General features: G+C 35.8%; 2 protein-coding genes across 3 annotated transcripts in view; one reads left to right on the top strand and one right to left on the bottom strand.

Annotated features, from left to right (window-relative positions):
* The window catches only part of PFKP (phosphofructokinase, platelet), a 79,487-nt gene extending 69,151 nt beyond the window's left edge, over positions 1-10,336 (top strand). For both annotated transcript variants that reach the window (XM_072652047.1, XM_072652048.1), the window contains 6 exons: positions 1,844-2,008; positions 4,213-4,274; positions 5,952-6,063; positions 6,765-6,864; positions 7,759-7,864; positions 9,801-10,336. In XM_072652047.1, coding sequence (XP_072508148.1) covers positions 1,844-2,008; positions 4,213-4,274; positions 5,952-6,063; positions 6,765-6,864; positions 7,759-7,864; positions 9,801-9,942 — 687 coding nt within the window. In that variant the 3' untranslated portion in view covers positions 9,943-10,336. The remainder of the gene's footprint in view (positions 1-1,843; positions 2,009-4,212; positions 4,275-5,951; positions 6,064-6,764; positions 6,865-7,758; positions 7,865-9,800) is intronic.
* A 1,296-nt stretch (positions 10,337-11,632) lies between these two features.
* The window catches only part of PITRM1 (pitrilysin metallopeptidase 1), a 47,880-nt gene continuing 44,071 nt past the window's right edge, over positions 11,633-15,441 (bottom strand). The window contains 4 exon segments of the mRNA XM_072652046.1: positions 11,633-12,102; positions 12,322-12,424; positions 13,218-13,363; positions 13,946-14,071. Of these exon segments, the coding sequence (XP_072508147.1) occupies positions 12,009-12,102; positions 12,322-12,424; positions 13,218-13,363; positions 13,946-14,071 (469 nt within the window). The 3' untranslated portion in view covers positions 11,633-12,008.

The following is a 15,441-nucleotide window of genomic DNA, read 5'->3' as shown; positions in this document are numbered from 1 at the left end:
AGAGAACTCCTAAAATGGACACTGAGGCAGGGACAGTTGCTGCCCTGGGGCTGCTGGGGCCAGACTGAGTTCCCTTCTCACCTTTCTCACTGACCTTTGAAGCTGCCTTTGGCATTTGTGGGTTGAGTAACCTGGGAACCACAGCTGCTGCTGGCTGGGCTGTGTGCTCAGCTCTGATCCTGGTGTGTTTCCTGTCTGCCTTCCAGGCTGTCTTGGGCTAGAAATCTCTTTCACTCTGTTTTGTGGCTTCTGCTGATCTAGAATTTGTTTAGGGTCATTTTTTACAGATATTTTATGGGCTATAGGGGAACAGCTAGAGTAGGTGTGTCTTTCTATTCTGCCATCTTGGCTCTGCCTCCCCTCAGAATTATTTTAATTTGCATTTCTCCAATCAGTAGTGAGTTAGAGCATTTTGTCATATGGCTATAGACAGCTTTGATTACTTCATCTGAAAACATCATATCTTTTGATCATTGACTCAGTTCTCTTACGTCTGAGAAATGAGGCTTTTATCAGAGAAATGTGTTTCATAATTATTTTCATAGTACTGCTATTTCCCTCCATCCTATTCCCCCCCCCCCCACTTATTCTGTTCTCTCCTTTCACCCTGTCCCTCCTCAGAAGTGTTTTGTTTCTGACTACTCCCTCCCCCAGTCTCTGTCGTCCCTTCTATTACCCTACCCCTTTCCTACCCTATTTTCCTGTGGGGTAAGATGGATTTCTATACCCAACTGAGTGTGTAAGTTTACATGGCAAGGCAACTGGGGTTAAATGACTTGCCCAAGGCCACACAGCTGGTAAGTGTCAAGTGTTTGAAGTCAAATTTGAACTCAGGTCCTCCTGACTTCAGGGCTGGTGTTCTATTCACCATGCCATCTAGCTTTCCCTTCATTATCCTATATTCAGCTAAAGTCTAGGAATCCCAAAGCAAAGCTTTTATGTTAATGAACACTATCTTCCAATATCATTTGACCTACTCAGGTAGAATCCCCAACTGGAAATATTGCCCTTTGGTTACAGGTTCTGTCCCCTTTGTCTTCCACAATTCCTTACACAAAAGAACTAGAAAATAATTGACTAATTCTCCTTGCTAACATTCTGCATTAAGTACAGTACAATAAGACTGAATTAGGTTATGAGAGGAAAAAAGATTCATACCAAAGTATTAACTTGAGCACACATTTTCATGGAAGATAGGGAAGGGAGAATATATGCTTCATCATGGAACTAGATTACTGAAAGTCTGGAAGACTTTCTTTGTATGATCAGTAAATATAAAGCTAACACACTGGCACAACTAATTGCTAGCTGTGATAAAAGTATTCATGATCAAATATTCCAGACAGAGATTCAGAATTACCAAAGTTCTGAGAATATAATGAATTTCAAATACACATACATACACACAATTATTTGTACATGTACAAATGAAGAAATGAAAATAACAAAGTAAGCCATGCCACAGAATAAGTAATCAGCACTTTAATATTCAACATTTTGCTGTAACTAATAAGAATAGCCCCAGCTGCCTACTAATACTAACCCAGATGCTAACTCCTCTTTTTTATACTGGCAATTCTCATAAACTGAGGGCTCAGGTAATTCTAAGGAAGTTGTAATTGTAAAGAAATTGTAAAAAGCTGTACGGAAGGTAAGGAATTTCTAGGAAGAACTTGTGTCCACCAGTGGGCCAGAAAAACTATTACCTTTGAAGATCATGAAATGTTAAATTAAAACAATTTTAAAAGTCCAAGATCCTAACAATGTGAATATTACCACACAAAATTAATGTAAAGAAGTAACTCATTCAGAAACCCTAATTAATACCTCGTTTTATGAACAGACCTGTGATCGAATCAAGCAGTCAGCTAGTGGGACCAAGAGGAGGGTGTTCATCATCGAGACAATGGGTGGCTACTGTGGATATCTGGCCAGCATGGGTGGTCTTTCTGCTGGGGCTGATATAGCATACATTTTTGAAGAGCAGTTTGACATCCGAGAACTACAGGTATGTAACAATTTTAAACTACATAGACTTATTTTATTTCGTGTATGTGTGTGCATGTAGTGTTGGCAGAGACAAGGGGAGGTGATGAGGAATAATAAGTAAAGCTCTTCAGGATTCACTCTCTTCTGGATAAAAAACTGAGAGCACTTACTCTATTTCCAGTGAAAAGTCTGTCAAACAATATGTAATTCTCCAAGCCCTTACCCTTCTGTAACTAGGTAAAGTCACAGTGCGCCCTCTGCTGGTTCACTCTGCATCCTCCATGCAAGGATTTCCTTCCACCCTCCCCACCCACCTGCAAATAGCTAAAGGCAGAGAGAGTATTCACGGTCTTCAGTGGAACGAAGGTCCATTTCTCCCCAGATCAACATTAGGTTGGTCTCTAAATATCTATCACTGGATGTTGTTGAGTCTTCCCACCAGTTTAAGCTCTAATAATTACATAGCAAGAGCCAGATCACACCCATTAGATGATTGCTTCACTCTGCTACAGAGGAACAGGACGACAATAGAATTGAAAAAGGGAGACTCCATTTGGGAAATAAGAAGAATCCAGGAGGCAGGGACAACCCAAAATGAATTTTGCAATGTCATAATAAAAGTCTGTTCTGTGCAATGATATGGTCATGAGTTAGGTATATAATATAGTCTTAGTCATACTCCACTTTCTACCCCACCTCTTCTAAACTACAACTTGAGCAGTATGTAATTAATAGCATAATAATAAATTCACGTGTCCCTAACACCTTACACGTAGGGCATTTAATAGATAATGAATTCTGGTTAAGGAGCATTCATATCACAGAAATCTGCTCATTCTTGGTCTTTCTTAAACCAAATATAGTTTGGTTTATATTTATATAATTTGTATTGCCAATATTTATAGCTAGCAGTGTGGGGTAAAATAGGTTGCAGTTCAAATTCTTGACTTTATAACCCAAATATATATAGGGAATAGAGTTGTATAATCTGCTCTTCTAATTCTCTAGTTAGGTACTTGAAAGATGAATTTACTCACTGACTTTGAAACTAAAACTTGAAGTTTTACCTTTCTTCTGATAATCAGGTTGTTTGTTTTACAGGTGTCTGTAAAAAAAGTAGGAAAGAATAATTCTGATAACATGCACATTATTAAACTTTGTAGTATTGACTTGAGAACTATCAGAACAGATGAACTACTCTCCATTTTTTTAAACCATTGTGAACATAGAATTAAATGGCTGGAACATACCCTAGATATATACAAACTCATGTTATAATGTGCAGAGAATGATTTCTTAAATTATAGGATCCCTCCCCTTACAGCCAAAAAAGTCCTTATTTACTTATTGACCTATTTTAACGTGAAGACACTTGCATAAAAAATTATTTGGAAGACCCATGCATAAAGAAAACAAGGTAGTTTTATGGTTTATGTCAAAGTGAAAACAGGTGAGGAAAAAAACATGATAGCAGAAAATGGGCGAATTGTAAAATTACTACTTTATTTTAATTGTATAAAGCAAACACTTAAACCATGGTCACATGTGTTGGTTCAATATAAGGTACTGATTGACTGTTTCCTGATTAAAAAAAAAAATCTTATCTATGGAACAATGGAAACAATTCCAGATGTGGAGCCAAAGGACATGTATTCAAATTATGATTCTTATCCTTCCAATCTGTTATTTTGGGGAGTTTCCCTCTTGGGGATTCCAATTCCTCATCTGTTTTGTAAGAGACTTGGATTAGGTGCTCCTAGGTCCTATCTAGCTAATTTAAGCTATGATTCAGCTCCAAAATTAAGGATAACACCTATTATTCATCTAAAATCATGGTAAACCACCTATGGTAAATGATTGGAAGCATAAACAGGGATTTAATTCATGAAACATATGAATTGTTCTTTGTTTTTAATGTAACATTTGTTCCCATTAGAAATTATGTATTAAGAGATTGATGGAATGGTACGGTGAGTGGCTAAACAGATATATTCATTGCACTCTGGGAGCTCCAAAACAATATTTTGATGTAGAAAGACAGGAAGATTAATGACACATGAATAAGTATGTTTAAGTGTACTGATTATTAAGTAAATGCAAGTGTCATATCATTGTTTTTTTCTTCCAGCACGGACTTGCTCTATAGAAATTAAGTAATTGTTTACTTGATGGTACCTTAGCCAAGTATTTCTAATGAGATAGGTAATTTTTTTCCCCTTCTAGGCTAACGTGGAACATTTGACAGAGAAAATGAAGACCAGTATACAACGAGGCCTGGTGCTCAGGTGCTAATGGGTTTTTTCTAAAGATTTGGGCTTTAAGCTCTTAGAAAAATAACTTTTAAATGCCATTGGTTGGATAGAGTTTAACTGTTATTTGATCACCTAGGATCTAGCCTTCACTAAGTCCTATTTCATCGCTTCATCATTGTATGTACTGGTAACATTGGGTTTATGAATGCTAGAATCCAGCAGAATGTAAGCCTTGGTAGATTCTACCATGCTGGAAAGGTTTTGAGAATAGTATTAGCTCAAGACCATTTTCTGACAATTAACTTAGCCAAGTAAGCGTGGAGAGGCCTCTCATCAGAAGGCTGGCCATTTGGCTATGTGAATTCTTAGGCTATGGCAACCCATGAGCTAAAGATAAATACATCAAACGGCACTCAGTACTATGCAAACACCTCTATTTCTGCAGAGGCAGAGCAGTAGCAAAGGGGTAAAGTGCCCTAAGAATTGTAGTTTTAAGATCATCTATAAATATTAACAGTCATTAGTATCCTAAATGTGAGAGCCTTTTCTAGTGAGAGACCAAGTACTTCTGTAAGAACAGGATCATCAAACTTGCTGTCTTTGCTACAAACAAAACTGGAAGCCAAAGCAAGTTGCTTCTTATTGAAACGGTGTTTCATAGGCTTCCCCATGAAGAGGAATGTAGCAGTGTTGATACAAGCTGGTTTTGATCATGTAGCCAAGGACAAAAGCATTCTCAGGGGGACATTTGGTCATCTCATATTTAGTACCCACTCTTGCTGCTCAGCTATCTAGTAAGGTCTCACTCTTCAAGACCCTGTGGACCATACTGTCCATGGGGTTTTCTTGGCAAAGATACTGGAGGAGTTAACTATTTCCTTCTCCACTGGATTAAGGCAGAGGTTAAGTGACTTGCCCAAGGTCACACAACTAGTAAGTATCTTGAGTTCACATTTGAACTCAAGTTTTCCTGTCTCCAGGCACAGCCCTCTATCCACTGAACTACCTAATTGCCTCCTTAGTCAGTGCTCATAGTGTGTGCAAAAATATCATTATGAAAATATTCACAGCTTATCTGCCAAAATCTCTAAGAAAGGATAAAAATGAAGACATTATAGGAATATGGTAAGCCCCTCCAAATTAAAACAGCCTTACTTTTAGTGACTTTGGTGTAAAGTTGGGCAGAGATAAGGATGGCAAGCAAAAAAACAAAAGTGCGTTGGAAGATGAAGTTCCAGAGGAAGGAATTAAAAAAAGAAAAAGTATAGACTGCAAAGAAACTTTAAGCCTGTACATCATTAATAGTTTCTCCAAGACAACTATCTGAGGGAACTAGAAATTGTGTTTACCAAAAAAAATATACAAAAATGAAAATGACTATATTTTAACAGACAGAAAACTCCTTGGTTGGGTAGAAGTCATTCCTGAATCAGCTGTACATGTACATTCAGACCACAAACTTGTTATAATAGTAATAAAAAAATTAGTTATAAAGGTAGAATTAGAAAAAAAAAGGGACTGCATATAATTAAAGCTTCACCTATTTAAATAAGTTAATTACACCAAAAAAACTGGGAAACGGGAGGAAAAGGAAAGGCAGGGTTACACTTTTGTACAAAAGTTTTAACCATTTCCATATCCACAAGACCAAAATATATTTTAAATCTTAATGTCTGGTAAACCAGTTGGACTATTTTCCATTTATTTTAGAAATGAGAACTGTAATGAAAATTATACCACTGATTTCATTTATCAACTCTATTCTGAGGAAGGAAAAGGAGTATTTGATTGTAGAAAGAATGTCTTGGGTCACATGCAACAGGTAAGATGCCTCAAACACTTTGGATTAGTTTGTTGATAACAAGTATTGTGACTTCACAAAGCAGAGGGTTTGGGTAATTATCCAGATAATTTAAGCAAAATGGTTCTCTCAGCCTCTAGGTTTGATAGTTGGGGTTTTCTTTCAGATTTATGCCATTTGTTAACATATTACAAAATGATTAGGTCAAAAATATCTTCTGTATCTTTTCAAATGAAAGCACCTGAATAGTTGGCTTTTTTTTCTCCAGTATACTTGGAATTCACTCATTTAAACTCTGATATGAGAAGAGATAAGGTGCTACCCTAAACATTTTGTGCTTGCACTTTTTCCTAAACATGTATATCAAGCATCAAATTGCACTGAGAACAATAACATCAATTCCCATTATTTAAGTGAAAATAAGCTAATAAATGTCTTCTTTAAAAAGAGTATTGTTTCAGACAATTAATATAAACTGGAATATAACATGAATCATTCCTACTTCATTTTTAATACCATTATAGTTATCAAAATCATTAATTTTCTAAAACTTCAGGTTAAGTTCATGAGTTATTTCACCTTGTGGATGTTATATACATGTATGTGTGTGTGTGTGTATACCGACACACACTTGTATATTCTCTGATATTTAGTTAAAATAGTCTATCATTCTTTAATGAAGAGTAAGCCTAAATTCATAATGTCACTTTAAACTCCAATAGGGTGGAGCACCTTCTCCTTTTGACAGAAACTTTGGAACAAAAATTTCTGCCAAAGCTGTTCAGTGGATTTCACGTAAACTAAAGGAAAGCTATCGAAAAGGTATGGGAGTTCTCTTTTAATGGTTGAGCTATAAGTTGCTAACTGTATTAAGCTTATAGAATGCTTGTTACTTGGTTTCATTGGCATTGACACCTATGTGGTATAATTTTAATTTCCATGAGTATTACTACTTATGTCTTACTAGCTTGTTTTATTGAAGAGAATGTCTGTTTCATGTAACTTTAATAGTATTTTGCAATATCCCTCCATTTCTTCCTTAACTGTTAACATAGATAGTACTCTGAGTACATTTAATTCTACATGGATTCATTGTAGTTAAAATTATCATTTGTTTTTTTCCTCTGGTGGCTACATGGAACACAGAAGAAGGTAACTTCTTCTTTCTTAAGCTGTTTTATTTTCCCGTTTTTAAGACTCTTGATTGGCAATCCAGCATTACATAAATAATGTACATAAGGAATAATAAAATCATAGGGTGGGGAGATACTGTCTAGACCATTCCCCTGCTTCTAAACAGGTCCTTTAACACAAAGAGACCTTGCTCTACCCATTTCCCTATTTCTCCATAGGAGGTTCTATAATATTTCTTGATTAACTGCTTCTAGGATTTTATGATATTCATCTTAAGAACCTCATCCTCAAAACTTATCAAAACCCCTCTTGCTGCAACTCAAAACCCTTCTCTCCCTTTCTAATGACTAACAGAGAAAAGATGCTCATACCCACTTATACAACAGCTCCCAAATGCTGATGTGCTTTGTTTTATACAACTAAATTTTACTTTTATAAAAAAGATATTTTAAATGCACTACTGGTATTATATCCTTAAAATCATCCTCTAAGCAAATAATTAACCACTAAATGACTTTCATATATTGATTTCACTTACAGAAATCTGTTTATTTTTACACTCCTGTTTTGTTCCTTTTCTAGGAAAAGTATTTGCCAACACTGATGATTCAGTTTGTCTGCTAGGAATGCGCACACGGAGTCTTGTTTTCCAACCTGTGACTGAACTAAAGAATCAAACAGATTTTGTGTAAGTAAATAAAACCAGAAGAAATACAAGTAGTAAGTGAATGAGAGTTCATGGGTTCTCCTAAGGTAGGTGAAAGTAAAGGAGTTATCAGAATTAGTTTTACCACGTTCCCCCAAAACAACTAGAAACATTACTGTGTAGGGTAGTTGGCCATGTTAGGACTGTAATGAAAGTGTCATCAGAACGTATGCTCCATCATCTGTTACAAAAGATGAAGAACTTGAGAAGATCCTTAGAACTAAGTCATTATAGACTTTATATACAGACTCCATTGCAAAGGTGGGCAAAGGGAACGACAACAAAAATGAGTTAGAAATATGCTTCTAGAGCAAGAAAGAAAAGACTTCCCCAAAGCTTCATACTTGTGCCCTCCTTGAGGGCAGCAGATTCTTTTGCCTTTTTTCTTTCCATCTCTAGTACCTAGTACCCCATAAACTTAAGAAATATTTGTGGAACTGGATTGAAGGTTAAATGAGTCTGAAGTCAATTTGTCATGAGATTCAGCTAAACCAGGTCATCCTGAGAACATGTGAGACAGGAAACTAGATGTGAAATGGGTCAGCTACTGGCCTCACTATGGTGATCTAGTTTTATCAGCAATGATAATGCCCCCAACATTTGATTTTTAACCACCTAGCAGTGCCTGATGTGAAGACGTGGCAAAGGCTCTTAAGAAGCTGTAGTGAGGAAGAGCAATTAGACCTGACCAAAAACATAAAGAAGAAATTTCTAGTAAAACTAACAATTTTAAAGGCACTCAGGTACTGATTTTTTCAGATGAGACATTGCAAAGGAATGGGAGAAAAAATTAGATTTTAAGTTTTTTTCATGTTTACTATAAATCTAGTAACTCATGAGAGTATTTTGATGAAAACAGAAGTCAAATTTGATAGATAATTTTCAAATGACTGAAAGGACATAAGATCCTTCTCTGATTTCAACATTTCTACAAATTCCGGATTCCTCAAATAAATAAGGTGTCTCCTATATGCATTAAAATTATATAAAATTCTGTGACACAACCACAAAGAACTGTTTAATGATACCACTGACTAGCAACATTAAAGAAGGCTTGAGAGTGAGGTAAATCCTTCTTGTGGATATTTTTCAGTTTCATGCAGAATTCAATAGTAAGAGAGATTCCCTTTAAATGCTGATGATCTCCTGTTTGCATTTGACCTTAAAACTAGGACAACATACAGTTATCCATTTTACTGCGCTATGGTCACCTAACTGAAGAGGGAATATAAAGCAGGCTGGTGTGCCTAGGGAAAGCTGAACTGTCCTTTTGCTCAATTTGCTCCCAAGCCATTTACTGCTAAAAGGCTCACCTTTTTTTCCTGGTAATGTTATGTGGGCTTTTGAATACCATGGTGTCAGAATCAAATTTCAGGAATTAAAAGGTAGTGGAAAAAGCATAGTGGATACAACCTGCATTAGATTACCAACAGTGATGTTAAGACATGACTGAGTTTCACATTTCCTAGTCATTCATTTAGTTAAGAGGAGGAGAGAGTGCTCTACTCCCATAATACATGAGAATCACCAGGGACTTCCAATGTGCTGGGGAAATCCCCTAGAAGGGACTTGTAGAAAGACGTGAGCATTTCACAGAATTACAAAATGTCAACAGTTTTGTCATCTGTACTACTGGATCCAGTCTGACCAAATCTGATAAAATAATGCCACCCAGATTTAGAAATTAAAGTTCAAAATTAAATACATGACATTTTTTTTTAAGGAGCATGATTTGCAGAGATGTAAAAGAATTGCTAAATAGCCCTTAAGTGAATGGTTTCCAGAAAATTTGCTCTTCTTTAATTTGAATTTGTACCACAAAGAAAATATCTTCCATGAGGCTGAGAAAAATCAATATCTGATGACAGAATGTAGGATTAAAAATGGCATAAACTGCTTTCTTCCCTTACCCCAACAGGCACAGAATTCCCAAAGAACAATGGTGGTTGAAACTACGACCTTTGATGAAAATTTTGGCTAAGTACAAAATCAGCTATGATGTTTCCGATTCGGGTCAATTCGAACACGTATCTGGCTGTACAATACAGACAGAAAGTTAACTCGCAACATGTTAAGTCATGTAGAGTCACACTGTGTGTCTGAAATGATGCTTTAGAATATTTTGGTCACTGAAGTTTTTGTAACATTTAAGTTATTGTATCAGCACTTTATGCAAAATAAGGAATAGATTGCCGTTCTTTTCCATATTGTGTTAGATATTACTCAGTCACTAACTACAGAGTACCAATTATCAATATCACTCTTATTTACTGATTACCCAATGATCCTTACAAATAAATAATTCAAATGCAAAATAATGAATATACCATGGAGTAAATCTCTTATGTACTTTGTATCAAAACTGTTATTTCTACCTAGAACATGTAGATGTGTTTTGTGTCAAGCTAATGGTGTATATATAAAGTGGAATTAAAATGAGTATTACAATTATAATTTGTTTGTGAAAAGTAAGCTTAAAAAACCTCAAAAACAGGCTTGGTTATATAAGTGAAAAATCAGCCACAAATCTACAGTATTATCACTTCTCAGAAGATAATTTTTTAAAATCTATGGTTATAAATATAGTGACTTCAAAGAATAACTTGACAAAACTTAGTATGTTCTATGTTTTTAACTAATTGCTAGATGGTACTCAGGTTGGATGTTACATATCTGAAAAACAATGTTGATTTTTTCTTGCCCTCAGAGAAATTGTTGGTCACAATTTTAAGAGGTTCACAGATGGGAAGTGCTCAAGCCCTGACTTAGAAGAACACTGAAAAATCAGCAATGTGGAAAAGGAGAAAGTGTATGAAAGTGGAAATTAGGAGATTGTCTGTAATTGTTATTTTCCAAGTTCATGCTTTGGAGCAAGTCACTTAACTACTTAAAGTTTGGCCCAGTTTTTTCACCTATGAGAGATGGAGTAGATGTTTTTTTAATGACAACTCTAAACTGATATGACTCTTAGCTGTGCCAAAGGAAGAGTGAGGTGTAAGGACAGGTAGGGAGAGTTGCAAAGTTAACAGGCATCAGAAATAAATTAATTTTATGACAACTTTAGCTACCTGCCTATCAGGGTAGAAAATTATACAAACTAAAGATCGACTACTGCAATGGATTTGTTGACATAGGCGTAGATAGTAAGATTGTGTTCATGCTCACTTTTTCCAAGGTTAGTTCTGTCGTCCTCAGAGGAGGGTGGAGAAGAGAGAAGGCTCCCCAAACTCCTTGAACGCTTTGCTGCTATTCCTTGAAAATAACAGTGGAGTGGAAGGGGGAGGTTTAGTGTTTGGAACAGAGTAAAAGAAGACATTAGAAGGTTCCATTCGTTCTAGTTAGAGCAGGGGTTGTTTAAATATCTCGCTAACTACCATATAATTTATTTCCTTCCTAACTATCTTATTTATTTCGATTTTATGAATTGAAATGCATTTTGTTACCAGAGGTCCATGACACAGGAAGCAGCAGTTAACTTCTATTTCCTTAAGAATGCCTGAAGAATAGTAGGAAGGACCATAAGAAAAGCAAGTCAAACTAGGAAGCACTGAGATCTCAAAAGATGGTAATTAAAGAGACTCTTCTAAGTCAGATTCAGCTCTCCACCTCTCCTTGAAGCTACCCACTTTAACTCATATTTGGATATGAAGTGAGCAGACTGAGGGAGGAAGGGAAACAAATGAGATGCTATAGTTTAGTTTTTTCTTATACTAAATCAAAATAGTGTTGAAAATAGATAACCAATGCACATCTGGGTCAGATTCTTGTTTTATTTCTTAAAGGGACAGCTGTTTAAAGTTGACATGCCATTGAGGGCCTACAGGGTCAAATAAAAACACTGCTCTTGAAGTTAAAAAATATATATAGTTTATACATTTTTAAAGTTTAGTCATAATCCCTCCAATTAGGCCATTATATTATACAATCACTATTGTTCCTTCTTGATTGACAGAATTTTGTCCTCAAAGTATCCTCTGACATAATTAGGTTCTGAATATGAAACAGTGTACATGATAAAGTCTTACACAAAAGTTAATGATTCTGACCCACTAGTGATTTTAGGTTATAAGTCTAATAATTAATATGTGTTCAGTTAAGCTCTATTTTGAGCCTTTTTTTTAACTAATTATCTTATTACCCACGATGGGTCTTTATCAATGTTCATGTTTTCTGGTCCAAGTATGGCCAATCCTCGTGTGCTCTGTCCAATTCTGAGGTATCTGAAATAAAAACAGAGATGGTCATATGCTTTCTCTTAGTACTCACCCACACAAGAGAGGCAACTTTAACCATTATTTTAACAATAATATCATCCACATAATGAAAACTGATCACACGTTTTAAATCCTTATTTTCACTGAATGGAGCCAACAGTACTGTTAGGAAGTTTTTATCTGGAAGAAAACCACATGCAGAGTAACTTTTAAAAACATACTCACTTGTTGCTAACACTGATAAGCTGTTCATGATTAACACCAAAGAGTTGTTCTCTGTGTGCCTGCTTCATCTCATGTGACAGCCCGTGTAAGAACCGGTCCATTCCTGAAAATAAAACCAAATTTCAAAAGATAACATTTAGTTAGAGCAATAGCATCTCTTACACTTCACAGAAAAATGACAGAATTCAACAACCTTAAGCAGAATGGCTATTTTCCCCTAAGTAGAGTTCAATACAAAAATCATTATAAATTTAAGGTCTAGTTTTATAAATCAACAAACACTGATTAAACATCTGTGGGTCAGGCAGGTGTAAAGAGAGGTAAAGAGGCAAAGGGAGGGAAAGGCCTGGAGTTAGGAAGATTCAACTTCCTGAGTTCAAATCTGGCCTTAGACACTAGCTTTGTGACTGGACAAATCAAATAACCCAGTTTGCCTCAGTTTCCTCATCTGTAAAACGAGGTGGAGAAGGCAATGGCAAACCACTCCACTATCTTTACCAAGAAAACCCCAGATTGGGCCACAAAAAGTCTGACATGACTGAACAATGACTGAACAACAACTAGGTCAAGCAATGAGAATACAAGTAAAAAGAATGAAACTGAAGCAGTTGTAAAGTCTAATAGATATGTAGGTATATAGAGATATATAGGTATATAGAGATAAATAGGTTGCTATAATTAAAAATATTGTTTTTTAGGATGGAAGAAGGGAATGCAAATGAACTTTAATGTCCCAAATGAAAAAAAAATGTTTTGCTGTCCAGAAAAAGTATATTAAAAGAACTATTACTTCTCTAGCATTTTACCTGGTAAGCTGGCAAAGTCCATGACTCTTATTAGGGCTGTTTCACCAAACACAAACACACGCATGCATACACACACCACTTTCCTCCTACCTTTGTCTGAAGGTGCAACTGGAGCATCCACAACCGAAAAAACGGAAAGTTTTGCTTCTTCAATATCAGTCTCTGTGAATTTTCCAGATTTGGCCCAGTTGACTGCTTTTTCAAAAGACTGAAGAGTCTGTATTGAATTTGGATCCCTAAATAATTTGATTGAAAAAAATCTTTTACACATAAAATTTAGATAACGAATGACTATAATTTGGTTACTTTTTATTCAATGTTTGTCTGCATTCACATTATCAGACTGCAACCTTAGTAGCCCATTTTCACAAGAGTTGCTGTGGCCAAAAGAAAACATATCACCTGGCCAAACTTGTACTGATGAGCTTCTCTGCACTTGGTGTGTCTGACCCTCTGACACTGGGAAGGACCAACAAGAGCCTGTGCTCTACTTGTGCCTCTGGGAACCTATGGAGGCTTCTATAACAATGATAAGACATTAGAGCAGACCTTTAAGGGAAAGACTGTCAAGTGAACTATGCTTCCATTAAAAAGTCCTACACTATGTGACATGGTATTAAATAAGCAGTCTATTTTTTAAAAAGTAATTTAAAAAAAAATTTAAGGGATCTCTTCATTTCATCAATATGAGAATCTCTCCTCACCAACAGATCTAGTGTGAGAGATCTGAAACAGAACTACTACAAGCCCAATATTCCATCCACTGTCACATCTCTGTAAATGACCATTATATGCTGTACATATGTCAGACAATTTACCTATAGGAGTAAAAGGTGAATATTCCATTACTGCTAAGTTTAGCACCTCCACCATAGGCACCACCTTTCTCTCTAATTTCTGTATGTAAGAACTTAGCAGTCATCAAATGTGCAAGTATCTTAAGTCTGTAAGAAAAAAAAAAAGTTAAAATATATAGAACACATTTAAAACTTTCCCAAGATAAGAGAATTAGGGATTAGACTTGTATGATTTCACTAGTATAGAAGACTTACAGATGAGGAAACTCCCACCTCGGCTAAAACTAACAGTTTAGATAATTGCCCAGGACGCCAAGAGGGTAAGAGTCTTGCCCAGGATCACACATTAGAGTCTAGGTATGAAGCCAGGTCTCCCTGATTCCAAGGCCAATTCTCTATTCACTTACATGCTGTCTCTCATTTCAACATTCATTTATTTTAATTCTTGCTATTAAACAAGATATATATGATACTAAAATGGTGCAGAGATACTATGCATGACTGTGAGCATGGTGATCCAATCATTAAGCCCACAAGCATTTATGCGCTAGACACTTAAAAAAAAACAAAAAAACTTTAATTGTGTGAAACCAGTTTTGTTCAGTTCACCAGAAAAGGATTATGTTTTATCATATGCTGAGAGGGTTCAGTTCACTATTCAATTTAACAAATATCTCTTAATAACATACTATGTAAAAGGCCTAACATAATAAAGGATATTAAGACATAACAGAAACAGTTCTTGATGTCAAGAAACTTAGATCATATTGGGAAGATCCAAGACACATATGTGGGAGTAAATATAAATACTACTTGGGGGAGGAGGATGTCAGATGACATTTAAGCTGAACCTTGAAGACTTGGATTCTTGTGAAAGACAAAAGTGAGGAAGTACATGATGGATGGATATTGCTTAAGGAAATGAACAGATGTCAAAGACGGAAGTAAAGTTTGGGAAAGAGTTAGCAAGCCAGTTTGGATGGACTGAAGAGTGCATGAAGGGATCAGGGACTAGACCTGTGATTTTGTTGGTATAGGAAACTGCAGGTTAGCACCTAATCTGCTAATTATGGTCTTAGAGCAAGTGCTTTTAATGGGAGGGTGAAAGAATGGAAAGAGGAAAGGGTTTCATAAACAGATTTCAGGAGATCCATGAATTTGGATGAGAAGAAAAAAACTTCTTTTTAAAAAAAGATTCAGTTTTTATTTTGTAAGGTAGCAATTTTAAATCATTTTCCAACTGCATGGCCTGCAATCTGCTCTAGAATCATTATGTTTGGCCGTCTGACTCCTTATAATTGTGTATGTCAATATTACTTTCAAGTACAGTACAGGTTCTCCTAGTATCAAACAAACTGCTAAATGTTTTACCAATTGGTTGTCTGTACTGTAAACATTAAAAATGTAAAGGAAACAAAATTTGTAGCATTCCTTTTGTTCTAACAAGGTACTTGTGAATGAAAAACAACATCTTTAATCTCATTAAGACTTCTATTCCTTTGTGGTCCTGTGTATTT

Source organism: Notamacropus eugenii, chromosome 3 (genome assembly GCF_028372415.1).
Source record: "Notamacropus eugenii isolate mMacEug1 chromosome 3, mMacEug1.pri_v2, whole genome shotgun sequence".
NCBI classification, from domain to species: domain Eukaryota; kingdom Metazoa; phylum Chordata; class Mammalia; order Diprotodontia; family Macropodidae; genus Notamacropus; species Notamacropus eugenii.
The sequence above is the reverse complement of the archived record's forward strand: the minus strand, read 5'-3'. Positions and strand labels throughout refer to the sequence as shown.